This window comes from Chroicocephalus ridibundus, chromosome 6 (assembly GCF_963924245.1).
Source record: "Chroicocephalus ridibundus chromosome 6, bChrRid1.1, whole genome shotgun sequence".
NCBI classification, from domain to species: domain Eukaryota; kingdom Metazoa; phylum Chordata; class Aves; order Charadriiformes; family Laridae; genus Chroicocephalus; species Chroicocephalus ridibundus.
In genome coordinates, this window is record NC_086289.1 from 46,049,222 (window position 1) to 46,077,134 (window position 27,913).

At 47.0% G+C, this 27,913-nt stretch overlaps 2 protein-coding genes across 2 annotated transcripts in view; both read right to left on the reverse strand.

The window, feature by feature from the left end:
• ATP13A5 (ATPase 13A5) overlaps positions 1 to 15,508 on the reverse strand; it is a 35,175-nt gene extending 19,667 nt beyond the window's left edge. Inside the window, exons 1-10 of the mRNA XM_063338667.1 lie at positions 15,296 to 15,508; positions 8,737 to 8,910; positions 7,472 to 7,618; positions 7,178 to 7,248; positions 7,021 to 7,101; positions 6,398 to 6,467; positions 4,110 to 4,244; positions 1,754 to 1,826; positions 831 to 962; positions 40 to 210 (exon numbers count right to left, since the gene is read on the reverse strand). Of these exons, the coding sequence (XP_063194737.1) occupies positions 40 to 210; positions 831 to 962; positions 1,754 to 1,826; positions 4,110 to 4,244; positions 6,398 to 6,467; positions 7,021 to 7,101; positions 7,178 to 7,248; positions 7,472 to 7,618; positions 8,737 to 8,910; positions 15,296 to 15,358 (1,117 nt within the window). The 5' untranslated portion in view covers positions 15,359 to 15,508. The remainder of the gene's footprint in view (positions 1 to 39; positions 211 to 830; positions 963 to 1,753; positions 1,827 to 4,109; positions 4,245 to 6,397; positions 6,468 to 7,020; positions 7,102 to 7,177; positions 7,249 to 7,471; positions 7,619 to 8,736; positions 8,911 to 15,295) is intronic.
• Positions 15,509 to 25,735: 10,227 nt separating this feature from the next.
• The window catches only part of LOC134517294 (probable cation-transporting ATPase 13A4), a 47,198-nt gene continuing 45,020 nt past the window's right edge, over positions 25,736 to 27,913 (reverse strand). Inside the window, exon 32 of the mRNA XM_063338666.1 lies at positions 25,736 to 27,660. Coding sequence (XP_063194736.1) covers positions 27,439 to 27,660 — 222 coding nt within the window. The 3' untranslated portion in view covers positions 25,736 to 27,438. The remainder of the gene's footprint in view (positions 27,661 to 27,913) is intronic.

Sequence of the window (27,913 nt, forward strand, 5' to 3'; positions counted from 1 at the left end):
CCTTTCCCTCTGCTGGCTAGCAAACGATAAAAGAAATACCGGTTTGCAGCACAACAGCTCTCGCTGGCCCTCTGCCCGTCGGCTTCGTCTGTATGACTTCTGTCCCGCAGAAGAGGACGTGTCTCCGATAATCCTCCATGTTGTGGGTTTTCCAGGGCATCGGACTCTCCACGAGGGGCAAGGGGGTTTTAGTAACCGGAATGCTTTCACCTATGAACAACAGCGTGCAGCTTCAGTTAAAGGGGATTTTAAACATCTATCAGGTTCTGCATATTAAAAAGTGACAGCACCCTTTAGGTGCTCAGGTTTGCCTGACTAATTAGCTTGCTTATGTACTCACACATGTGGATTTATGGTGACAGCCATTACAGTTCTAGTTTCAGAGTGCACCAGATAGCTTCTCTGAGCCTTTTTTATCAATGGGCTTGGGCCAAATTTTGCTTCTGACAAGTTCATGCCTTGTAGCGGATCAATGTTTAGGTATAACAGTGACCCCTGTGCTCATACATCGCTTGCTTCAACAGAACCACTGCAAGAACAGAATCTGAAAACTCAAAAAATACATGTTCAGCGTATTTGGGTAGTTTCATTTCCTACTCCTGACAGTATATTAATCCCACTTGTTTTCAATGCGGATAGAAATGCATATTACACAATGGCACTGTTCAAAAGCCCAAGACAACTGTGAATTATTCAAGCCACAGTTTTTCCACCTCCTGCTGCAAACCATTCTAATAAATAGTAAACAATTCGCTGTCAGAACAAATAGAGACATCTCCCTGACAGACAATCTGCACAGGCCATTAGCATTTCAAACTCCACGGCTGCACCTGTGAGCATCCCTTCATTCACAATGCAGCTTCCATCAATCAGCACAGCATCACATGGGAGAGAGAGCCTTTTGCCATCTAAAAGAAACATGTCTCCAGGGACTAAGTAACGAGACTCCAGCTCTTTGCAACCTGTAGAACAATACAAAAATGAACTTTATTTGTGCACAAGTTCTGGGCAGTTAAAAAAAGTCTCAAGGCACACACGTCACCGCCAAACTTCTACACTGCATGATTTAGGGCCAGTGCTTCTTAGAAAAAATACCAACCGAAAAGCACTAGCACAAAGATCGTTCCTTGTCTAAACATCTCCCTCCAAGTGGTTGTCTTCGGTTTTATTAGACACTCTGACCAAGAAAACCTATCCAAGGCCTTTACACCTCCCATCACCCTAACAATTGCCCATCTCAACATTTTTAGGAGGCAAAACCAGCTACAACCCCTATTTTACAGGCAATGAACTGAGATGCAGGAGAGAAAGTGCACACCTTGGTGGGAGCCATATATCTACACTCCTTGAAAATCGTTCACAAGCTACTTGACAAGATTGTGAAAGTAGCCTATAGCAGGGCAGGGAAGCAGGGCTCGGAAGGCCAGAGTTGTTATCTAGTTGCTTGTTTGTGAAATTAAATTTTCCAAGCCATTCTTGACTCTTAACACAAATTACTAGGTTCACCTGTATCATTACAGATGCCGCAGATACAGATGATAATGATTCAGATGCATCATTACTGCGGCACACAGGCTGTGCCCACACTTCTCGCTGCCCTGCCCGGCTCACCTCCCTCTGCCCCGTTCTCCCTGCAGCTTGCCCTTCATGTTTCAGCTGTAGAAATCAACAGGAGCTGTGCAATTCCAGATATATTTCAACATGTTAATTAATTATACAGGCTGGTGAGGAAAATGAGACGCGGATGACTCACCTTCGCTCTTCGTGCAGACTGTAACTTGGACTTTGTTATGCTCCTCAACCAGGTCGTGCAGCTTGGTAGACTGCTGTTGATGGGAAAGCAATTGCAGTGTTGAAACACCAATACTCAAGCGAAGCAGGTTACGATTCAGCGCTCGTGCTAACACCACAGAAACTGAACTCTGCTGAGTTATCCAGGGGAGGTTTCACATCGCTTGTTAGAGATCAGGATATGAGCTCATCGAGTTAACCTCGAACGAGCTGTCGTGGGAACATGGACCTAATTTTCTTTTTGCTTCCGATTCATGCTGCTGTATCTCCCTCAACCTTCAAGGGGCTATTCCTACTTCATGTCAGAGTAAGTCTTCTCAGCAGCAACACTGCTATCTGCAGTTCCTTCGTAGAGGGTTTCTTTGTGCTCAACAGTTTTACCCTTGCTAGGAGGCTATCAACAGGACAACCAAGTCATAAAGACTATCGTTACAACACTGCCATTGCAAGAAGAAAAACAGAAATTCTAATTTAGCTGGGTGTCTGTGCTTTGCCAGTTTTTGCAATCTAATTCAGACAATTACATATCCTGAGATAATGATGAAGTCAACTGTCATTGCAAGGCCATCAGAAAGAATGCCTTATCTTGATTTAAAAGTTGTAATTGCAAAAAACTAATCCCCAAGTGTGGATTTCTTCATTAGCATTGTTCATGCGAAGATGTCAAGCCAGTTTGAAGAATATCTGGAGGCCTCAACACTGTAATTCTTCCTGCCAAAATTATCAGTCAGCACAATAAAAATGGCCTTGCCAAAGAAAGCCAAACAAACCATATCCGTTCTTTGTTCTCTGCGATACCAGGATGGACACCAACACTTTAAGCACGAAGGTGCGCTCAAAGAGATGCAAGTGCTTGTTCAACATGGGAGTGCTAGTCATCCTACAGATATTAGTCAGAGAAACAAAAACGTGATATGCAGCCAACACACCTGCGCTGGCAAAAGCCCCAGCTCTTTACAAAGCCCTCGCTGAGATCAGCATGAGGGCTGGAACAAGGCAGCGGTAGAAGCGTGCCCTTGGCAGGGCCGAGGGTGGGCAGGAGTGCCTCCTCAGCACCGCGGGCACACACTGCCCCAAGCCCTGCCAGCCTGGGGGCCTGGGACCGATACAGGGAATGTGATGTGGGCTTCTACCAGCCCAGGGAAAAATCAGAGTCCATTCAAACAAAAGCCAGCTCCTGGAAGGGCTCATTATTCCCTCCTCCTGGGCAGCACTTCACAGAGCAGTTCGCCATACCACCTTCTCAAGAAACCTTTCGAAGGGCTGAATCTTGCCCTTCCCCAGTATTTCAGTGCAGCAACAATGATCGTAGCAGTGAATTTGGAGGCAACGTGAGCCGTGCCTGGCTCTGAAGCAGCACAAGAGCATGACAGTCAGGTCAGTTCACCCCAGACCTGCCACCACCTCTAATCTCAGCACACCGTCTGCACGAACTGTAATTCTCAGTGCTGGCCACTAACCCTCATATTTTTCCTGAAGATTAACAAAACATTTACCAGAACCCAGGAATCCCCAGTTTGTTTTTCCTTTTAAATCTTGACAATGCAGAGGAATGTGATACCTAATAATCCAGACCTGAGAGACTAAAACATTGCCGGCCAGGCTCCTCCTCTTCCTACCACTCTTTCCGATCCATACTTTCATTCACATAGTTTCTCTTTTTTCCCTATTACGTACTTTCTCCATGTGATTTTTGCCTTCCCTGTATCTTTAAAGTGGACTCAGAAATCAAAGTAGTGTTTTCCCAACTCCCAGCGAGAGTGTTCTGCGTTTCCAGCAGGAGGCTCATCGAGGCTTTGTGAGGATTCTCAATGGCAGGCAGACAATGCTGGAGGCTCAGCTCGATCTATTTGCCTTTGCCATAGAGACTGAGGGTTTCAGGTTTCCACAGGTCAATGCTTTGGGTCAAAAAGTGAATGAGCTGAGAGTATTAGAAGCATAGGTATCCAAGCAGCTGTATCTGTGACAGAGGTGTTGAACAAATTTGAGAAACAGAAAAGTCATGTTTCTTTTTGCTGTTAAGACCTGTTATTTAGCAAACCTTAAGAGGAGTGAATCATCGTGAAATGACAGTGGGAACCAGACTCATGGTATAGTCCACCTTCATAAAGTCTTACAAACCCCAGGTATCAGACTTCAATCTTCTTTAATTCTTGGGAAGTTCAAGACCCAGGTATGACCCTTTTAACTCTTCCATAGAAATAAATCTCTAGTAATACAGCAGAATACACAGCAATAAGAAATAACCAGAAAGAGCATATAAATCATTGCTTGTGTCTGTGACAGATGAAACTGCTAGCTGTGGGCAGCAGACTCACCTGTCTGAGGTCGTACACGGTTAAGCCAACAGAAATGATCGACAGGATTATGATGGCCACTGAATATTCAGTGTAGCCTTGGCTCAGCCACAACGTGAGGGTGAAGGCTTGGAACACATAGAAAGGGTTTAAAATCTGCAAACGTAAATGTAACGTGCATCAGGGCATGGACATAACACATGTCAAGAGAGATCGAGTGTGGGAAGAGGTGACAACATTTCATTACAGCATCCAGGAGTCTTAAACACCAATTTAACGGGTTGTTTTGCCATCCCAAGGCAGCATTCTCTCATGGCTGTTTTACAGCGTTAATAGCCTCCAGCTCTGAACTCACCAGCTTACACATAGTTCATGGTGCTTGTAATTAAAAGCTGTTGCTAACCAGTCACAATGCAGCTGCAACTGTACTAGCAACTTCAAGTCAGACTTAAGGGACTTTAAGTCGGTTGGTTTCCCACCGTAGCCATCTATCAAAGGTGACTTGAATGTTTCTGATGCCAAGTAATTGCTACTCAGGAGACACTACCCAAATGTAAAAAAAAAAAAAAAAAAAAAAAAAAAAAAGACTGAATTACCATAAAAGTCTTTGATACTTTGTGATTTAAGAAAGTCACTGTGAATATAATATTTATTTGTAAAAAGAAAAATAGTAAAGAAGAACTAATGGTCTCTGGGGACGTCAGTAATCAGTCTTAGACTACAGCTAAAAATGAAGGCTTGATTTCCTCATACTTCCATACTTTTAGCTACTCTACATTGTGTCAGCCTTACAATACCAGTCATCACTCACTCTAATGTGTTATGCTAAAAAAGGCCACAAGCCCCACTGAAGTCTGAGACTATAATTTTGGTTATTGCCTTATCTAACTAACAACAAAAGAATTAGATGAAGTTTTTCAGAGATTTGCCCACCTTGTCTGAAGGAGTGACAGCCTTTTCTGTAGAACTGGTATAACTAAAATAGCCACTGAGAGCTTTCTGCATAAAATTGGAACTGAAATGAATTATTCATCTGACAAATTTGGTCCCTCAATGAAAATTTAATACTTTCTTCGACATTCACTAGGACAAAGAGACAGACACTAAATCAGGGTGCCAGCCGTCAGACACCGAAGCTGTATCTGGACTGAAATACCACAAGCTTATGAGGACCAGTCTGCCTCCAGGCACCACCATTAATATTTCAAACATGAAGCTTCAGCCTTGGATGGAAGTGCAAAGTTCAAATTAAATAAACTTTTTAGAGTGCTACGCTAGAGTTCTCTTCAAAAACATCTCCAGGGGGCACTGAAAGGTTGGTAACATCAAATCCAACCAATTTCAGGAGCCCTGGAGCTTTTTGTGTATTTTGTAGGGTTTCAAAGAAACTCCACTTAAAGTTCAGACACATGCTAGCTTCAAGTCTCAGCATTCACAGCTCTTTTCCATTTTAAAGACATGCATGTAGTGTCCATAATCCACTACAGCGAACACAGATGACATGACAGTATCCTGTATGCAAAGCCTCTGCTTACACGTTGGCATTTCTAGATGCAAACTCTACATGCAAGTAACCACCCATATGTGTCCCTCCTCTTATCCACAAGATATGTTTATTTTGTCCTCTGTAGAGGAGGAACAGGTTGCCCAGAGAGGTGGTGGAGGCCCCATCCCTGGAGACATTCAAGGCCAGGCTCGATGAGGCTCTGAGCAACCTGACCTAGTTAAAGATGTCCCTGCTCACTGCAGGGGGCTTGGACTAGATGACCTTTAAAGGTCCCTTCCAACCCAACACATTCTATGATTCTGTGAACAGTCTTGCATTGTGTCCTTACTCATGCAGGAAAAAAATTGTCTTGCGTCTATATCATAAGAGAAAAGGAAGTTACTAGGTGAACAAGGCAATTAGAAAATAGGAATTTTGCAAATATTTTCCTCCCTTCTAAAGCACGCTCCCAATTCACACTGCTGTTGAGGCCACAAGCAAGCTTGCACAATGCTTTGTACTACATTTGGACTACTAAAATGAGGCTATTAAAGAGGAACAAGTGTGTCTTAGTTGTAACAATAAAATATGCACTGCAAATCATTATCAAGAGCCTACATGAGAGAGTTACTGATGTGGCTACGGTCAGTCCTAGCAGCGGCAGAAAGCATGAGCACTCCAGGTGGATGTCACCGCTCGGACACGAGGCAAGATGTCCCAGCTCATGGGAGATGTTCAGTTAGGAATAAAGGGCCTAGAGCAGAGGAGGAAGACATCAATCCCTCCCACTACTACTGACCAAGTGCTGGTCGGACTTACTTACCTCTTTAAAAAGTAACTTCCAAATAGGACGAATTTCAACTTCGATGGCATTAGGCCCACACACCAGCTGCCTGTAGGAAGGTAGAGAAGGGTTTCCCATGTTACAGGTCAGTCACTTAGGGTAGGACTTACGTGGAAAACTGTGCGTCCAAATAACATTAACACTTATCTAAAAAACTAAGCCCTAGGGGCAGCATATGGCTGAGCAGGATAAATAAACCTGTCAGGAAGGTATTATACCCGAGAGGACTTTAGACAGAGGCAGAATTTTACTGTATCCTTGACGAAAAGATCGTCAGTTTGCTGCTAAACTTTGTGATGAGTTTTCCAGAGGGCTTTTAAGGACACGCTGGCAAAGGAAGACAGTCACACCTTGCTGTGCCCTGAATCCCAGGTGGAATCGGCGGCATTTTCCCCAGATTTAGCCTGGCCTCACTGAGAAGACAATGAGCTCAACAGAGTGTAAGGGATAATGATTTTGCACCTTTCCGAGTGCCACCCACACAGTTTGCACTGCCGCACTACTTAGGTGAGCGGCAAGAAGCTCACGTGAATTTGAAAGGAAGAATTGATAGGTCACACTGCCACAATTAGCTCATACGTCTACTCATATGTAGACCGCACCTGATCTTCTGTTCTTCCCTTGTGAGGCCAGCTCCAAACTTGTGGTGTATGCTGTGGCATGTGTTGCTGTCTTCTAATGATCTAGGAAAACAGGAGAAAGTTCAGACAAGGGAGTCCCCTACCACAAAGGATTTTGTAACAGGCTGTTGACACTCACCCAACTTTCTTGAATTCTTTTACAGAAAAGTCCCAAATGTAACGGATTTTCTGCACCTGGATACACCTCACCTGCAAGACCAAATAGCAAAAATTCCTTTTGCCATTCAAGGAAAAACCATCTCACTGTTACAGAAATGCTTCACCATATTTTAGGAGAAAACTTGAGCTTATGTAAACAGAATTTGCAGAAAGGTGCTGCCAGAGCACCCTTGGGAGCCTCCAGGTGCCTTGACTCCTATTTTCACCCACCTCCTCCTTGCTATCTTTCTTCTCCCTTTTATAGACGACTCACCTTTAACTGTGGCTTCATTATGGCTTTGTTTATGACAGAGTCTTTATCAGCTACAAGAGGACCATCTGAATTACTACCCACAGGTAGTGCCAATGTGGACAAATCAATCCAGGTCACCTTCTTCCATGTGTATCTCTGAAACTCATCCTAGAGAAATAGAGTACAGTTCAGTGACAAGCCGTAAATGTTGCCTGTGATAACGTTTCCTGACTCTGAGAAGTATATAAGAGATGCTCAGAGAACTACAGTACCGTGGCATCATTGCAACCATAGCAAATGTAAGTCCACAGTAACAGGGATGTTGGTATCAGTGCGCTAGTACCTACCAGGAAAGCACTTCGAAATCAATCTCACAAGCATCTCCATTTGCTTTAGTTCATGCTGCAGAGCAATTTCAGAGAAGATGAAATTAAACCAGAAGATGCGCTTCAATAGCTACTGGATGGATATCCAGTCTGTGGGAGCAGACTCAAGCTAGTTGGAAATAAAAGCTTTCTGAAATACTTCTGGTGTGGACATTGAGTCCTCAGAAACAGCTACTTTGCTCTACAAAACTCCTATAATGGTCTGTCATTTGGTGTACATCCATAGCCAAAAGCAACTCAGCTTTACTGCAATACATGCATTTGTTAGACTGAATTGTCTGTTAATCCGTTTAGTCTAATGTAATTAGTTACAATGAGCAACAGATTACTCAGTGGTTTGAGTGCGTTTATTTTAGGAACATCATTGCAATGTTGAACGTTAAGTGTCTTAAGCATTTGCTGTGCTAGAATCGGGTTGGGTTTCAATTTCCAGTCATGGAGCCTTAGGATATAATGAATGCCTGAAACCCAGCTCTCTAAAACCCATCTCCTAGGTGTTCTCCAACAACTTGAAAGCAGAAAGGCTACTAAAAGCCACAACTTCTGAAGATGATCCCTCCGTTGAAGCCAGGGGTCTGCACCCCATGCACATAAAGGGAGGGAAGAGGCAGAGCTGTTTTACAGAACAGAGAGCAGCAGCAATGCCTGAAGCCTGCTTGGCGCCCAGCCTTCGGGCAGAGTAGCTGCGCTCTTGTTAGCGTAAACGCGGTCTTTTGCACAGTATTTCAAACTCTGCAAATAAAAATGGTTGGTCCTCTGAAGCTTGATTCATCCCTGCTGCTCCACTTCCAGAAGTGGGAAGCGTTATTAATCTGCTACATCACCCAAAGGCAGACGGGCTGCCCTATCTGTGAGAAGAGTAGGTTCTGCAAATAACAGTGAGCGGGAGGGTTCACCTACTGTTGTTCTGAGCAGAACAATGTCCGCTTCTTCCAAGCTGCAGCGGACGCAGTTTGCCCACACATCCCACTCGGGCTTCCAGTAAAACAGCAGCAGCAGAGCTCCACAGGACAAGATGTATCCAGCAATGCACAAGACCCTCCGCCAGCCTTGGGTTTTGTAGCCAAATATCTCCTGTACAGCAAAGAGAAAGCGTTCTTTGTTAACAAGTTTGACCTTGGCGATTGTTCATCAGGAAGTGCAAGTTTATTGAAAAGAAAGGCTGGTGACTGAAGCCCTCCCCCATAACTGCTCAAGGTCACTTTTGGATATGAGAGCTTGCTGATTGGTAAGATGTAGTTAAGAATACAGAAGAGCTGCTGAAAGGAGGATGCTGCTGTGCTGCTGCTGGCAGAGAAGTGTTCTCACATCAGCTTTCCCAGGATTAATGAAGAAATAACTCCAGTCTGGAGCTTTTACCATCAAGACTGCAGCTGACCCGTCATGGTAACACTTCTCTCTCTGCAGTGCTAGCACCAAACAGCCCTGCCTGCCACCGAGAAGGCTGTCTCCATGTGAATTCAGTGCTGACTGCTGAAATCTACCTTGCAGCAGGGGCATAGAATCTGCCTCAGGGAAAGAAAAATACCAAGTGCCGAGCAACTCCTGTCAGGTACCAGGTACCATACCTACTGGTGTGTTACCTTCCACCACGTATGCCTTATCTTGAAAGCAAATATGGAAGGGCTTTTTTTGCTCTGTAAGTTCTCTTCCTCCAATTTATTACCCAGGTCATTTGTCAACTTCCCTACTTGCCCTTTTATTTTGATAGCCCCATAGTCATCTACTCAGTGATGCTCCAGTGCCTGTGAAGGAGATTAAGTGCATAGCTTTAGTTTTTCCCCTTGAGAAGAACTTTGGATTTTTGAGCCCTTTGGTTTGCTTTAAACCTGCCCATGGGGCTAACAATACCTTTAATGCCTGTAGTGTAACTGGATCCTTCTCTACATGCTGGGTGCTTTCCCAGCCCTCTCAGCACCCTGCAGGGCACGAGGGAAGAGGGAAGATGTTCCATCCATGGCTGATGGTACACAGCACCCTGGAATGCCAACCCTTTGGACATGTCACCCGCAGCGTGGCTACAGCTCTCACAGCAGTGTTGGTAGGTGCCACCCTGGCCCTGCAACCCTACCTCTGCCCCCTCAGCAGCCACGGGTCTTTCCCTTTCTGCTTCTCCACAGGCACCAAGGCAGGAACCCAGCCAGCTCCCACAATGGGGCTCACTATGTTTAAAAGTTTATTTGGGAAAAAAGCTTATTTGAGAGAGTTTGGGTTGCTCAGCCTGCAGAAGAGAATGCTCCGGAGAGACCTTATAGCAGCTTTCCAGTACCTAAAGGGGGCCTACAGGAAGGATGGAGAGGGACTCTTGATCAGGGAGTGTAGTGAGAGGACAAGTGCTAACAGTTTTAAACTAAAAAAGGGGAGATTTAGATTAGATATTAGGAAGAAATTCTTTACTGTGAGGGTGGTGAGACACTGGCCCAGGTTGCCCAGGGAAGCTGTGGATGCCCCATTCCTGGAGGTGTTCAAGGCCAGGCTGGATGGGGCTTTGAGCAGCCTGGTCTAGTGGGAGGTGTCCCAGTCCACAGCAGGGCATTGGAACCAGGTGATCTTTAAGGTGCCTTCCAACCCAAACCATTCTGTGATTTTATGAAAAGAATTTTGGTTTAAGACTGAGATGAAAACCTAGAAAAAGAAATGTAATTTATTATGTTGCACCCTGTTGCGTGAAAAGGGGCAAAGCGGTTTTAGCAGAAGATAAACCCCCTTGCGTTCTAACACTCCTCACCGAGGTGGGAGGCTAGGTGCGGCTAGGTTTAAATTCTGAGTGATGCCCAATTCAGCACTATCAGTCCAATCGCGTTTAATATGTATTAAACTATTACGATTTGGATACACTAATAGTGGACTGCACCTTCAGTCTAGTCGTGCTCATGAACTAGCACGGCCACTCTCGAGTCTTTGGTCACGTTCAGTGAGAAACCAAAACGACTAGCTACTTAAAAAAGTGCAGTTTATTTAAACAACAGATATATAGGTTCTTAGGATTGCCGGTGATAAATACACTGTCTGCAAAGCACGTGCAAATGAAAGTATTGTTACATATACAAAACGCGAAACAAAGTTATAAACAATACAGCCTGGCTTTAAATGTAGAAAAAGAGAGTCTCTAGAGAAATTTCTAAGTTTCCCGAGGAAGCACTCGGTATAATCTAAGTCTTACCCAAAGGCGTCCCTATGGGGGGGGGGAAGAGAGGCTCAGCCCGTCGACTGATCCCAGAAGTCAGTGATGTAATTCTTTGTGATGGTGTCTTCCCTGGGTATCCCCCCTCTCTTGGGCTATTTTTATACTATTTGTTATCTTCAAGGTGGAGTTTGAGTGACTTTAGTCATACATACTTTTATCATGATTGGTGTAAATTTCTCTCGCTTCACAATTAAAGGTATAGTTTACGAGAAATTCAGGGCGCAGACTCAAGAAGGAGTGGTCGCACCTTGGAGGCGGGTAGCCTTCGGGATAGAGGTGTGTTTTGGTATTATAATGACATTATAATGAGCAAAGTTCGCACAAAGGACAGCATTTCATCAAAATTTGACAAAATGTTGGCTCTGAGCATCTAGCGGGCAGCTAATTGACAGCTTATCTGTTTCATGGTATCATCCCATTCCTGTATCCGCTATACATCATAAGGTAAAGCCACGGAATAATTGCATCCCGTCCCATACCTCATGTAGCTTATCAGGGAACCACAGATGTTGTGTCCTTCATGCCAGCTGCGGCTATTTTCTACCTCAGAAGCCTCTTGATTTTATACTTTTCCTTAATGTGTGAACAATGCTGTACTTTTATATTTTTTAGCCAATTTAGTATTTATTCCACACACCCACTGCTGAAAGAAATAAGTATCTATTGCTTTCATCAGGTGTCTCCATTCCTGCTGCAGTGGTCCATTTGTTCCCCTATACAGGGCACTTCCCAGGCACCTCTCAGCTCTCCTCCCTAGTCCAAAAAGCCCAGGTCCAGGCAATCCCTGCGACTTCACCCTAGGGCTGACGGCGAGGGCAGGAGAGCAGCCGCGCCCAGGAGCAAGCGAGGAAGCAGCAGCATGGCAGGCGAGCCTGGCCCATCGCTCTGACACCGGCAGAGATGCTGCCAGATGCCCACTGCTCAGGGGTGCTGCAGGACAGGCCCGTGCAAGGAGATGCAGGAGCAATCCTGTGCCATCACCGAGGTGAGATACCCGGCCCAGACCACAGGTAACAATGACCCACCCACAGGGCAGCGGGTGCATGTGGCACTTGCCCCTGAAGAGGTATCGAGTGACCCTGCAGGCACAGGCAGCAGTGGTAAGTAAACGTTCTTGTACATCTACTTGTGACTATACTGAATGCTTTTCCAGAATAGCTTGTCAACTAAAGTACACAATGTGATGGGATAGTGTAACCTATTGACATGGCTCACGTAGCTGAGAGGAGAGGGGAGGAAATGGTGCTTTAAATTATACAAAAAAGAATAAGAACGAGGAAGTCCCACAGCTGAAATACACATCAAAGAAATGCCAGAAGGACAACAGGTGCTTTACAGGATAGAGTTTGCAACAAAGCAAAGCTCCTTGGAGAGGGCTTATACAAACAATTGTACTGGTTTAACTTCAAATGTAATTTTCAAGTGATTTCAAGGCATTGCAGTAAGCACCTATTTAGGTTTAAGAGAGCAATTAACTTGATTTATCTGAACTCTGATCATAATCAACAAACTAAGCTGAAATCAATGCAGCTCAACTGAAATCAAGCTAACCATGCAGTCCTTATACCAGGTTAGCAAAATCCATTTCAAACCAGCTCTGTAGCTTTTAGATGTGCAGCCCCGCTGTACACAAAATATTATTCCTTCAGAGGCCACAGAAGTTTAAATCAATAAATACAAACGGTGTTTTCAGAGTGGGAGGACAAACCACAGCGTCCACAACTAAGAAAATTCAAGGAGATTTTCATTTACTTGCCCTTTCATAGCAGGATTTTCATAAATACACTCCAAATGCAGGCCTGGAAAACAAGGAGCCTGTTATGAAGGAGGCTGGAATGACAGGAGGTGTGTGGGACCCCGACTCACCCATCACCCCACAGGGACAGGAGAGCAGCCAAATCGGCAGCCAAAGGTGGAAGGAAGGCTAGGAAGAGCTGTGGCGATGGGGCTGGACAAGTCCATGGCCAGGAGTCTCCCAGCAGGAGTGTTTGGGCATTTCTAGCATGAGCCAAACAGGGGCAGTTGCCAGCAAGTGGAGCTGTAGACACAGCCGTATGCCAAGCACAGCCACTGAGGAACCCAAAAAGGCATAAAATGGAAGACATGATGGAAGAGAATCAGTAGAAGTATATTGTATATGTCTAAGTGGGGTGGTTTACGTAAGTGGGGTGGTGTTGTGAGCTCCTGACGTTCCAGGTGCTGGGGAGGTGCCCCTTCCTGCAGACTGTGGGACCCCAGCACAGCCGGGTCATGCCAGGTCCTCAGCACCGTGCCGGCACAGAGCCAGGCAGGATCCCAGCCCTGCTGTCACAGGCAGGAGCCCAAGTCCCCCGGGGCAGAGATGGCCTGGCTGGTGCAGTCACTCGCTGTACGGCTGCAACACGTGGCCCATCAACCAGATCGTGCTACGTAGGCCGGGTACAAAGGCAGCCTGTGCTCAGAGAATACACACCGGGCATTCATACAGTGCTTAGGAGGAAGCACTGAAGCCAGAGCTGAGGGAACTTATGTTCACGGCTGATTTACCCCATTGAGCCCGCCTGCGGTAAGAAGGGTTTTCCAAGAAACGCAGTACCTGCAAACAAGGCTGTGCCAGCAAACAGAACCGCAGGAGGACGTATTGTGAAAAACACCACTCAGCCCCATGCAGACAACCTTGCACAAGGCAGGCTGCGTCGGCAGCACCCAGAGCAGAGCCAGGGCCCTCCTCTGCCAGCAGGGTTGCAGCCACAGGCTGGATGGGGCAAGAGAAGTTTCTCTAGAAGTTGGTGCAGCTCACTCAGAGTGCGCAGGCTCCCAGCTAAAACGCTGCTTGTGGCAACAGCCTCCCTCCACCCATCCGTCCTGGCCCTCCATCCTCATCAGGGAGCTGGCATCTCCACTGTTTCCTATGCAAGTAGAGGCAGGCCTTGGGGGCCATATCCACACACCAGCTAGTGACCTCTGAAGAACACCACCTGTAGCAATCAGCATGACACAGATGATCCCTAGCTGGCTCCTTACCTGTCTCCCGCAGGAGATTTGCCATTTTGTGCTGGATCCAGACTGCTGCAACTGACCCAAGCTCCCTAGTCTAAAACAAGCTCACATGAGCAGCAGTCAACCCCCAGCAGGAATTGACCAAAGGCAACCAGAGAAGCTGATGCCCCACTGCTATTAGTAGCCCTGCAAGCAATCCTGATGCAGAGGTGCAGGTGTGCCCTGCAGGGCAGGGTCTCTCCCACCTGTGCGTGCCCTGAGCACCCGCATCCCCGTGATGGAGGCACTTTCTCAGTCCCCAGGGCTGGGCAAACAGTGACACTGGAGATGCTGGGAAGCACGCTGCTGTGATCCCAGTGCACGCAGCATGTATTTCTAGCAAATACAGGAGTGACAGGACTACATTTTACACCTGCGCAGAGGCATCTACTTCTGTGCCCACTCTGTGCACTGGAAATATCTGGATTCCGGTTGTTCCCTGCACAGAAATGTAGAGGAGAAAGTCTTACTCCCACCCTCACCAGACTCTGTGTAATCACTCCGTGTTGGCAGGTAGAGGAAGAGTTTCCAACTCATTGTGTTTGCAAAGCACTCACTTAGAGCAGCCCTTCCAGGCGCTGCACATAATCAATAATCAATCACAATCAAAGACAGAAAGTAGATTCAATTAACATTAATAAAAAAAACCTTTGTAAGGACAGAGCAGCTCCATAAAAGCTGCTGTAAAACACTGAGAAACAAGGGGTGCCTGCTGTGACAGCTGTGGTAGGCTTTGGTCATCTGCCCAATCTTCCTAGACCCAGCAAGCAGCAAAGACCCTTACATTTCAGGAGAAGTGATTTAATCACTACCTCAGACAATTGTCCAGGATAAAACTCATTTGTAAGCACTTTCCCTATGACTTGCTGTCTGATACATGATCACCCTGTAAAGGGAAGCGTACCCATTAGTAGAGATCCTCATAGCTAGGATGGAAAAGACAATGGAACAGACAGTGGGGAAAGGGACATTGCTCCCTGGCCAGATGACTTCTGGTGAGCAAAGAGATCTCTTCCATATTTCGTGCCTCTGGACTGATGTAGTATGTTCCTCACTTAGCCCTTACTTTGCAAAAATCAGTCTCAAAGTCAGCAAGGACTGATCTGGGCTTTTACCTTTACCAAGGCTATGTTGAAGAGACAGTGCCCAAATGGGGAGTGAAAATGAAAAAGCAGCAGAGGCATATCCAAAATGGGCATGTGGGAAAAGAGACACACAAGAAACTAAACCCCAGCACTGTCCCCCACTCCTTACCAGCTCGTTTTCTTCACCCTTGTTGAGGAGCACACAATGATCCTTCCAAAGCTTTTCCTCCATCTGACCACGTTGTTTTCACAGTGTTGTTGGTGGTGGGGTCAAGCAATGCTGAATGCAGTTACTGACTTGAACTCAGGCCAGCATTAAAGTCAGCTCTCACCATGGTCCTCTCTGCTGCTTTTGAAAACCTCACAGTGCACATGCTTTTTATAAGGCTCCCAGGAGAGTGAGGAAAATCCACCCTCACGTGTAAAGCCCTTAAATGCCTGCCTTATGCAAGACGTGTGTTTTTCTGCCTCCCGGCTTTGCTGTGCTCGTCGGGGTGGGACTGGCTGGAGCACAGCTCTGGTGGCCAAAGGAGGGAGGGCACCCATGATCCTGTGCTGAGGACATGGCCCTGCGCAGGGCTCGGAGGGAAACTGGCCAGGAGAAGGGCGGGAGGGTGCCGCAGCCCCACGCTGACCTGACCCCAGAGCAGCCACATTAGCGCCTGGGACCACCTCCAGCGTGTCAGAGAGAAGGATCTGCTCTGGGGACACCACAGTGTCCAGTCCTGGGCTTGGTTTCAGCGCAGTGGAGGGGCATGCTGGAGCAGTGGTTCAGCTTTGGTTCAAATTTTGCCTAAAGGCAAGAGCAACGGGGCTGGATGACTCCTTTGGAGAAGCCCTGGGCAACACAGGGCCCTTGAACAGTGTGCAGCATGAAGCCCTGCGGGGCAGGGAGAGATGGGGGCTCCAACCATTCCCCCAGCAGGGACGGCAGTGGCAGACAGGGTTGGGAGCTCCACTGCGCACCAACTTCCAGTCTCTCGTGTCCCAGCTCTCCGTGTAGCCAGAGACATTTTTCAGGCACTAAGCTGAAATTGCTCTGTCTCTCCCCATTCTCCTTCTGTCACAAAGTCTGAAAACAAGCATTTATCCAGGCAGGAAAAATGTGCTGTGTTATTGTCCTGGAATAAAGTACATGTTTGTGTGAATAGAGACAATGTCTCTGAGTTTGCTTGGACACTTTTTGGCTCAGCCACAGGGAAGTAATTCTCTCTCACTGATGAGACCAGGGGATTTAAACTCCATAAAGAGACACAGTCTTTGCACACAGTGTATTTCCCCAGTGATGGCAAACCAGGATTTCTTCTAAATTCTCCTTCCCCAAGGTGGGAGAGAGAACAATACCCAGGGACTGCAGTGCAGCGTGTCTGGAGTCCACTAAGTCTCCCCCAGTCTGCAGCTCCACACTGGAAAAGGCTCCAACAAGTGAGAGAAGCACCTTTCACTAGGCAGACTACTAAGGAAATAAAAGCATTTATCCATGTTTCTTCTCTTTGAAACAGAGCAAGCAGAGGCCAGGCTGTCTGGCCCTAGGATGACCAAAGAGCAATTATCACTTTGCTGCACCCTGAGTCTACCCCGGGCTGGCTCTACATAGTCTAACCAGATCCATCTTTCGGGGGGTTCTTCCAGCTGTAGTTGTGCCCATGAAACAGCAAAGATGTACCAAACACTGAAGAATCCTGAAAAATCAAGGTGGTGGTGGAAAAAATACGTATTTTTCTTTTTTTTTTAGCATTGTCATTTTGAACTGTCTAAAGCCTGAATTGAATCAGATTTCAACTCAAATAAACCATCCCCCTTTGTCTCTACCTCTCCTCTGAGAGGGCATCGGTAAGCTCATCCACTACGCTGCTCTGCACATCAGTCGTGCAGCTCCCTGGATGCGATACGCTTGCAGCCATTCCACTCCCCGGTTTTCAGAAGCAGTGTCTGTATCTAAAGGTCTTCTACGCGGCCCTTACACAAAGTCCAGCTGTGTCCTTTGTGGACCTTCTTGTGGCAGAAAGCTTCTACACAAAGAGATGAAGTGCAACCCACTGTAAGCAGGTATTTGCCTACTACCAGCCAACGCCTCCTGTAACTCTCCAGGGGAAGGAAACTCAAGAAAGGTATCATTAGTTGGGTGGTGTTACTAGGTTCTCTCTATTTTCATCATCCAGGGTGAGGTGTGTTTCATCTACAGGAATATGACCTCCAGTCTCTGGTCTGGAGTCGCAACAGTTTCGCTGTGTGGGGCAGAAGGATGCCCATCGCCACCACCACAGCCCGCGCTTGCAAAGTGCTCCCCAGGCTGTGGGGGACACCTCCAGCCCCAGTCCACCAAGCTGTGGAGCCGGCACCTGAAAAGGCAAAAGAGAAGGAATTCACAGAATTTCAGGCCAGTCAACATGACTTGAATACACAGATGGATGTGAGAGACAATTCTTAATCAGTCAGTTTGTAAGTACCCAGGGGATAACAAAGTGATAAGGAGCAACTAACATGGATCTGTCAGGGGAAGATCCTATCAAACCAATCTCATTTGCTCCCTGACAGGGAGATGCTCCAGGGAACGGGAGGGAAGCAGCTAATGTGGCACATTTAGGCTTTTGACAGAGCTCCCCATGAGATATGAAGATACTGAGAAATAGGATTCTTTTATGATGACCTGAAAGGTTGAACCCTAAGTAGGTGTCAGTGGTTCACTGTCCATCCCGAGGGACGCAAAATATTCATAGCTTTGTTAGCAGCTTGGATAACAGGATGGAGAAGACAACTGAAAGGTGTATATGACACTGAGCAGATGGAAGCACCTGCTTTAGAGGAAAGAAACAATGCAGCGTGATTTTGGGATGCTGACCAAATAGTCTCAAATGACCGTATGAAATTCAGTAAAACGCCGCACTGAGTAGCTGGAGGAAACAAGTACAAACTGAGGAGGCAGTGGCCAAGCAGGTGTATGACAGCGAAGCAGATGTAGCTAACTGCAGGCTGAGTTTCCTTTTGCCAAAGAAGCCGCTGTGGTTCTGAGCCACATCCCCAGGAGGCTGGTGAGGTCAGTAAGATGGAAGGAAATTATTCCACTCGACTCACTGTTTGCAAGTCTTCGGCTGGAGTTCAGGACCTAGCAATGTGCAACTAAATGGCAAGATACCAAATGACAACGAGATGAGACGTTTGGAAAACATGATCCATGAGGAAATGTTGAATAACTGAGTTTGTTTGAACTAGAAAAGAGAAGGCTGAAGGGAAACAGAATAACTCTTACAATACACAACACTAATTTTTTTCTCCTATTCTTTTTAGAGACAAGGATAAATCAGAATAATTTCTTGTTAGATTAAACAATTAGATTTGCAGAGTTAGTTTAGACATTCAAGAAGATTTTCTAATTTAAAGGATAGTAAAATACTCAAACATGCTACCTAGGGCAGGAGGAAATCTTGTACAATAGAAGATTTTAAGGAAAAGCAGGACGTAATTCGACAAGGATAATCTAAGGACAGGTAGATCTTGCCTCTGAGCAGGGAGAAGGACAAAATACCCACGTCAGATCCCCACTAGCTTCATGCTCCTGTGATTTCTGCAGGAATCCCTGTCCAAACTCAGTAAAGCACAACCCAGACCTTAATCGCAGTGGGGAAATGGTGCTCTGTGAATTCAGATTTGAGTAACCTTAGTTAGCAGGATCATGTCGTTTATTCCCAGGACCAACCAGTCTGCAATGAGACCTGCACAGCAGGGCTCATCAGGACTTAACATTTCTCCAGTCCCACCTGTATTTTTTCTTGTGTGTTTTCTGCTGGTTTTGTATTGCTCCTGATGTTCCCGTCATTCTCTCTCCTTCCCTGCGCTCTGATCAGGTTTATTCCCAGACACTGGTGAGTGTCTGATACCAAGTTGTTAAAAAAACTTAGCTGTGTTGAACAGCTGAACAAAGCTATTGAAAAGCAAAGCCATGCTTGATTCCAAACCCTTTGTCCCAGTGTCCAATGGCTGTCAGTTACCACCTGGATCTCTCACCCCGAGTGCCCTTGCTCTGCCTCTACCTGCTGTGCCCCAGCCACCTCACAGGCTGGGTTAACTGAGTGCTGTCCTACCAGATGTCTGAGATGATTGACATTTTTAGAGCTTTTAAACAGACCACAGGCTTAATCACTGCATTCTTCACCTCATTAGCAGGCAGGGGAGCCAAGAAGGTAAGTTTACTTAGAAATCACCCAGGTTTGTCCTGATCTCTTGAGAAGTGCAGTCGAGACATGTTGTTGGTAAGCACAGTGAACTTTCCAGTAACGGCCAGAGTGATTCAAACACTTGCTGGGTATCTACAGGCACTGTGCATGCTTCAGGTGTCAGAGGTGTTGTAGCTGTACCACCACAACACCCCCCGTGCGCTAATCCAGCCTCCTGGAGAGGACAGTGGGTCAGTCCATGTGGGACAGACCCTGCTCTTACGGAGCCAGATGCCTCCAGAGCTGGGCTAACTCCTCCCCAGTGAGCTCGGGGGAAGCGTGTTGCTCTGTGTGGTGGAGAAGCATGTGCTGCTCTGCACAGTGTCGCCTTCAGCTGTGCACACACGGGGAAGAGCCGGGGAATTGCTCTAAAACATGCTGCCTGCCAGCAAAGCAAACAAAACATTAGGACATTCATGCAGATGGGCTGAAAGTTGACAGGGGGCACGACGTGGTGCTTCGATTTGGGGAAAACGGGTGGATAAAGGCATCTCAGAATCGCTGCTGGCTCCTGGTCCCTTCCCCCAGGTCTGTTCATCCACTGCTCTGAGCCTCTCGGCTTACCGGGACAAACACAGACTGCTTTGGCACCCTCCACAAGAGAACAACCAAGACAAACCTGAATCACAGCCTGCCAGAAAGCCTTTGTCTTCCCCTTTCCATAGCACTGCCCAGGTGAAGCCCTCAGCGTGAGCGTGCACCCGCTGCGCTGTGTGCTCTCCAGGGGAACGTGGTGGGACACGTCCAAGGCAGCAGCACTGGGGGGGCTCCTCAGAGAGATCTGGGCATGTTGTGCGTGATTCCTGCAGCTGGAGACAAAACACATGCTGCCTTGCCTGGGTACTTTGGCTGTATATTTCTATGAGTTATCTTACCTACGTACCCCACCTGGCTACCTCCCTGGCTGAGGCAGAGGAGAGGGGCTGCAGCACAGTGTGGGGGAGGCAGCTTGGGTCTGCTGGATCTCTGCCTTGGCTTTTGCAGGCGCTGCAGATGCATGGCAGGGTCCAGCATTTCAGAGAGCAAGAGAAGGGCAGCGAGGTAAGCCCTGGAGAGCTTGTTCAGAGCTCTGCCTTTGCCACCCTGTCCCTGAGACGCCAGGCAAGGCCTCTGATTTTGCACAGGGGGGTTACGCCAAGAGGCGTTCGCAGCCTTCCCAACTGCCAGGTCAAACCAGGAGGCTGCGTCCCCATCTTCGCTGGGCTGCTATGGAGATGAAAACCCTCCAGAGGGCAATCCAAAGCTCTTCAGTTCAACTCCAGCTTTGAATAGCTGCTGGAGACACACTGGCTCCAGTCCCTCTTCAACTGCATGGTCAGCAGTCGGGGATCTCGGCAGATTCTGAGTGGGGCAAATCTGGAGGGCAAAGAGCTCCCTGCCCAGAGCTACCGCAGGCGGAGGCGCAGAGGGACGGGAGAGGGACGTGCTGGGGCTGCCTGCCTCTTTCATCCTCTCACTTTTCACAGTTTGAACTCTCCTCCTTTATTGGTGCACAGCATGTCCCACCTTACTGCTCTTCAGGTCCTTTTCCTTTTTTGTGCACTTAATAAAGCTCTATTTTTGCTGAAGTACCAGGTGTCCACTCGGCTGTAAGGAAATGGGAAGCTGTAGCCATGCCAAAAGGTTCTTTTGATGTGTAAAGAAACCAGCAGGTGATCTAAAGAGAGCAGTAAAGCAGCACCCTCTGTCCCCACAGAAGCAAAAAGAGATTTATAATTAAATTTATATTTATTTCAGCAAATAAGTCTGGCTGTATTCAGTGTAATGTATACAGTTAATCAGGCACAACATGGTCCATACAAACGAGCAATCTCTCCTCTCTAGAAATTTAAAAAGCAGCTACAAGAAGCATTTAATATCTCTGGTATCTAACAACACAACATATTCTCCAGTGTTCACAGCCACACCAGAGACCATGTGCTGGTAATCTGCCTCTTGTTCCAGCTGCCCCCAGGGCATAGGGGTGACATCCCTCATTTCTGTTCTGTTCCTGGAGATGTTCTCCATTTCTCCTGAGGATCCTGTCAGTGTCCAGGGCCCTTTCCCTGTGGCACAACTTCCAGGCAGAGGAAGCCAACCATCAGCCCATGGCATGGGCTATGCCAACACCCCCAAACTTCGGAGACAGTACCATGGTGCCTTCAGCCTTGCAGAGGTACCCTCTGTCACAAGGACGCGGACACCAAGTCTTGCATGGGTAGTTCAACATGTCCTCACGTTCTTCCCTGAATCGTATGCTTGCCTAACCTCACAATGACCCAGTCACTGGGGTAAAAAGACTGGTCCAGTTGATGAATACCTGCCTTGCTTAGAGCCTTGGACTCAAGCCATAGGCTGGCATGTCCACATTCCTGCTCTACCGTCTATATGGAAAGGATAGGATGGTCCTGTACAACTTGTGCTCTGAAAGGCTGTAAAGATTTAGCAGGAGCATCATGAGAGGCTGCTTAAGGCTCTCATTTCAGTCAGCAGTGAGTGGGCAGCGAGCTCTGCGTAAGGGTGATCACAAGGAGGAACGGAGTGGCAGGCTGGAGGTTCAGTGTGAGGAACAGAAGGCAGTTGCCAATGCCCAGGGGCGCACCGTGACCTCTGCAGAGCTCTGCTGCTTTACAGCAACAGGCGGTTCTGCTCAGAGTAGCTGTTAGACTCTGGCTGGCATGTGCATGGTGATTGCATGCAGTAGTAAAACTTTGTTCATTGAGGAATGGCTGAAGGAGCATTGCTGGTTTCCATGGTTTGGAGATATCGAATCAAGATCTACCTGGTCTTGGGTGGGGTGTGAGAGGGGAGTAAAACATAAACGAAATGTGTCTCCTGTTCTCTGAACCATTTCCCAGGTCCAAAAGCACTTCTTCCGGCACCTCCCAAGTCTGTTATGATGTCCTGATGTTTTCTTTCTCTCTCCAGCCTCACTCTCTTCTTGAAATAGCATGCTCCTTTACCTGGAGCGATCTATCGATGTGGGCTAGGAGAAAGGCTGGGGCGATTACACAATAAAATGGGAAGCTTGTATTCTAGCCCTGTCTGCTAATCACCTAGCAAGTACCAAAGAGATTTACTAATTAGATTTAAACAAGACATACAGGTGGATCTTTCTTCACTCCCTTTTACCTACGGTGACCTGTACTGAGTAATCAGAGCTATGTCAGTGACAAGCACCGTGGTCACCAGCCACAAGGGACACTGTGAAAACAGTACGTTTCCGAGCAGAGACAAATACGCTTTGTATTTCAGACACACAGGACATTTAGTTACTTTCTTAGAAGTGGAATCATGTCCCCATTGCCCATAGCCAAGCAGGAAGCAAATGCACACAGCCTGGCTGGGCTGCCATCCCTTACATGCATTTGGCCATCAGCCCGTGGTGCACGGAGCCCTGGCGCAGCACAGCGTGGCCCTCCCAGCTTGGAGGCTGTGGCCGCCCACGAACGAGACAAAAGCTGTAGAGGGGTTAAGCGCCGTCCGGTGGGGGATATTGGTGCAGAATCCTGCAGGACTGTTTTTCCGACATGAGGACTTGAGAAGCCAGGAGAGCAAGTAATGAGTCCTCTAAACTCAGTTGTTGGCACCAGACGCCTGCAATGTATGATAACTGAGTTCTCTGTTTCCTTTCCTTGGACTGAACGGTCTGGGGACCAGCTATTTCTGTTTTCCTTTCCTGGCTGATCCTTGACAGGTACTTTGTCTCCGCAGCCTCCTCTGTAACACTCCTGAAGAGCTGCGTTGTTGTTATGGTTTGAGAAAACCCATAACCATTTATTGTCGTTTAGACAATTATTCCATTACTCAATGACCCCTCCCCACCTGGGAAGGGGAATCGGGGGAAAAAAGGGAACATGAGGGTTGAAATATAAATAGATTTAACAGGATAAGACTAAATAATTAACAATAGTACTTAGAACCAGTATTGATCCCAATACTAATATAAGATAGAAAAGAATTATACTCATCCAAGTCTCTCAGCAGGAAGCTGTGCACTCCTAGCAGGGAACAGCAAATGTCGGATGCTGCGAGTGCTGCGGCTTTGGGAGGAAGGGCTCAAGGGTCCGGCACCAGGCAAGAAGTTCTCTGGACCACTGCCATCAAGGGAGAGAGCAACTACGCAGCAAACTTTCTAATTTATATTGAATGTGATGTTCACGGTATGAAATAATCCTGTTGGCCAGCCTGGGCCAAGTGCCCAGGCCTCGCTCCTCCACATCCCTGCACTTTGAAGCAGGGCCTGTTGCGATAGGACAAGGGGTAATGGCTTTAAACTAAAAGAGGGTACATTTAGACTAGATATAAGGAAGAAATTTTTTACGATGAGGGTGGTGAAACACTGGCCCAGGTTGCCCGGAGAGGTGGCAGATGCTCCATCCCTGGAAACATTCCAGGTCAGGTTGGACGGGGCTCTGAGCAACCTGACCTAGTTGAAGGTGTCCCTGCTCATTGCAGGGGGGTTGGGACTAGATGACCTCTAAAGGACCCTTCCAACCCAAACTAATCTGTGATTCTGTGATTCTGTGGTCGTAAACAGTTCTGGTTTGTTAATATTATGTGCACGTACGGCTATTATGGGCAAGGGTCTGCATCTTTTAAATGGAGCTTTTTTTCCTCGGTTGGTTGTGTGTGCTGCCAAGCAGGCTGAGCTCTAGAGCGCCGAGGAGCAGACAAAAACTGCGATGACCGTATCAAGATAAACAAGTCATAAAAAAAATGAGAAGGGCATAAATAGAAGTTATTTTCTTCTTTCATTAACTAGGACAAGTGTATTTGAGAAGGAAAATCAAATTTTGAAATTAGCTGTTGAGAGTGGCTGCATGGCTCAGCGGGTTGGCTGTGCTCCAGGGAGTCTGCCCCTGTCGTTTAGTTGCAGAAAGCTAACCAGGATGGACAGTGTCTGCTGGCAAAGATCACTGGGGATCTATCCAACTGGTGTCCACTGCCAGTCACAAAAGGAGAAAGGGAGCCTGGAGCTTCGGTCCTCTAAGGGATTCTTCAGCTGTGTTTGGATAGCTTGGACTGCAGACAGGGACTGTGGAGCCACATCCAGGGCTGTCAATCTGTCTCTGCCCTTATGCAGCCGCAGAATTTGCATACTTTTACAATGTTCCTACAAAACAACTCTTTTCATTAAGTGGCTAAGTTGTATTTGTGTTTCTCCACTGTTCTGTCAGTGGTACAAGCTGGGAGTGCCGAGCAGCAAGTTCAGACAGACAGAACCGAGCGCCTACATTGCAGCTGCCTCTTGCAAGCAAAAGCGGGGACGGGCAGAAGGAGCACGGCCAGTGCCTGGCAGACACACTGCGGGCAAGAAGATGCTTCTTACTGCTCGTGCCATCCTGCTTTCCAGAAGTTTAAGAATCTTTCAAATTAGAGAGACCCCCAAAATGCAAAATGGAGATGTGAATCCCAACCGTGCTCAAAGCTTTTTGTTTTTCTTATTCCTCATCCTGACCCTAAATACATTCCCAGTCCAAGTTTGAGTGGACCAGCCCAGCACTGGGACCTCAGACATTCCACCAGAGGCGAGGGAGCAGAACATAGGGGCTTGATGTGTGCATATGAGCTGGTTTCTGCAGCAAGGATGCGTGTAACACATCGCTTGTCTCCTGGTGGCCAGAGGTACGGTACATAAGCAGTTCAAGGCAGCTGGGACACACTGTTTAGCTCTGCTGATGGATGATGAAATACACCTCAGTATGGCTGGAGACACTGGACTTGCACAGGAAGATGGAACACAAGACTGACATCTTACAGGGCAGCGGAGGTCAAATATCACCTGTTCTCTGAATTCTCTTCTTTTGCAGGTAAGGCTGTATTTCGGCAGCAGACAAGCAAGTCTTTATCTTGTCGACCCACAGGTTTGCCACAAGTTCATACTTTTATATCATCAATGGTGACATAAACCTAAATTAGATGGCTAGTCTGCAACGCTACTGCAGCTGCCAGTTTATCAGAAGCTGCAACATATTTCTTGTGTGCGGGAGTTCATAAATAGGACGGTGAATTTTGTCTCCAAGGGAAACGCTGTATCTCAAAGAAAGGATGGCAGGAATAACTCCACTAACCTGCTCTCTGGGGTCTCCTTAAGCTGCAAGGTGCGCACACAGCATCTAATCTTCACTTTCCCAATGGACTTTCCTGCAAACTGGGAACTCATCCTAACTTTGGAGACACTTTTATGACTAAATGTGAACCATTTCTGGTTTGTGTCAAGCTGTGTGGCTTTGTGGCAGGTGTTTACGGTTAGGTAAACTGCAGTAGGTAGGAAGGTATTTACTCCATTTGCCTGTGTCAAACTTGTTTTAAATGGCAAAAAAAATTGCTTTGAGTCAAATAAATGTTTATTCAAGTGGAAACTTTTTTTTCTTTTTAGAAAAATAGTTATTTTTTGATTCAAGCTCAATTCTTTTCAAACACTGTTCTGGTACAGACATGTTGAATCAAAACAATCCATAATCTCTTCTGATTTGCTCTTTGTTTTCCAGAGCTAGTTTTTACTCTAAAAGACCAAAGGAATCTTTACCATGACTCCCGATCTCTCTTATTCTCTGGGTTTCTGTGGAAATGCAAGAATGCTTTAGCATTTCTCAGCGTTGAAGTGCTCCCAAAGTGCTCCTCAGCCCCACCCAGGAAAAGCATGAGCAAGCTCCAGCTGTGAAAAACAAACTGTGCAGTTCAGAGGGGACAACTCCCCTGCACACCTTATCTAAAGACGGAAGTGTTCCTCCGAAGCCTTCCCGACTGATACCTTGTCGTTTCACCCACCTGGGGACAGAGACTGCAAAATAACGGTGAGCAGGAAGTCAGCCTAGCATCAAAGGGCTAAGAGAATTTGTGCTGGTAGAAGTTACTTTTTTTGAGTAGGTAAAACCTGCAGAAATGCGCAGTGCTCTTGCATTTATGTACGGCAGAAGCAGCACGGCAGAGTGAGTAAAAGTCACCATCAAAGGTTAACAGGTGAGGGATATGAGTTGATGAACGACACATGGTGTGTAGCATGTGCAATTATGGTTGGAAACCAAAGCCAAAACCTCAGATGGTTCAACTTCAGAGCACGGCACAGAATTTAATAAAATTATTCTGAGACCTAGTTGGCTCCCTGTCTTTTAATTCAGGGCTTAGGCCCTCGGAGGTAGTAACTCATTCAATATCTGCTTCTTTTGGAACTGGTAAACCAGGAGCTCATGCCAGGCCGCAGCCCAGCTGTGCAGCATCCACTCCAGTAGAGCAAGCTCACACCACAAGGGACAGCATGTCCTTGTAGACCCACCGAATGAGATCATAATTTGCAATGACCATTCTACTTTTTTAAAATGGATATCCCAAACAATTACCTCCCACAAAAAAAGAACCGTTAAACAATGAAATCATGCTGCTCTGTAGGTAAACAGATTTTTCACCCCAAAAATGCAAGTAGCACATTTTAAACTGAGAAGAGGACAAACAGGTTGCCTGGTAGCAGTGAGCTAGCGATAGAGCTTTGTGTTGTTCCCATGGGAAGAGCACAATGGTGCTAGGAGTGGATGGTTCCAGAGGGCTTTGGCTATTTGCAGTTCCTTCCAGCTCCAGAAAGCCAAGTATTGCCAGAAGGGGAAGAAATCCCAACAAATGCCAGACACCAGGTAGCAGTATCTGAAACACCAGGAGCTACAGGAATCCTAGGACGTGCCAGTGTTCGGCAGCCTCCATCAGGAGTAAATTCTCTTTGTTTTCTTGAAGTGGATCTCCCCAGAGGAGTGCTGGTAACTGAATTAGCTATTTCTCATCTGGAGGAGCCCCCGTGTTTATGGATTGTATGATGCAGTTCAAGAGAGGGATGCGGCAATAGGGTGTTTCAACCATGATACTTCGCAAATATTCAACAAGTTGTTCCATTTACAGCTGGCAGACATTCGTACATGGGCAAGGGGGCAGGAGAAACAGTGTTGTGGCTTTATGCTCCTGCAGACAGCTTTTCTGCTTTCAGTTAATTTAAAAATAAGCCAAAGCTGGTCAGTCTTAGAATGGGGGAACAGTGATGGGTTTGTCCTTCCTCTTTTCTTATGTCTCTGAGATAGTCCTTCTACAGCCAACTGCAACTGTCCTGGACATGTGTCCTCTTCAGTTTCCTTCAGAGTGAGTCCTCATTGCTGTCAAATGTTGGATTGCTATGGCCTCCCATATTTCCTTCTACTGATATTGCCACAGAATCTGAGAAGAATGTTTCATTCAGAGGCGGCCAGGCTGAGTCCTGCTCTAACACTCGCTGCAGCCTCTTGTAATGGCTTTTTGAGTGGTACCGGAAGGTCTTTTTCAGCAGCAGCCATAAGGGTCTGTTCTCAATGACAGCTTCCTGTAAAAGCAAGAGCAAAAGGAAGACTCTGAAGGACCTGGATAGCAGTTTTCCCTCTTTATCCACAGGACACACTCAGGGAAAGTAGTGGAGACACAGATTTCCCACCCTGTCCTGCTCATCCACATCCCTTAAATAGCCTTTTACTGGCCACCTCTCATACCAGCTCCACCAGAGCTCTCCACCAGAAAACTGTGACCAGCTCCTCCTGACAGTCTACAGCATCTGAGTAGGAAACACCAAAGGCTGCCTG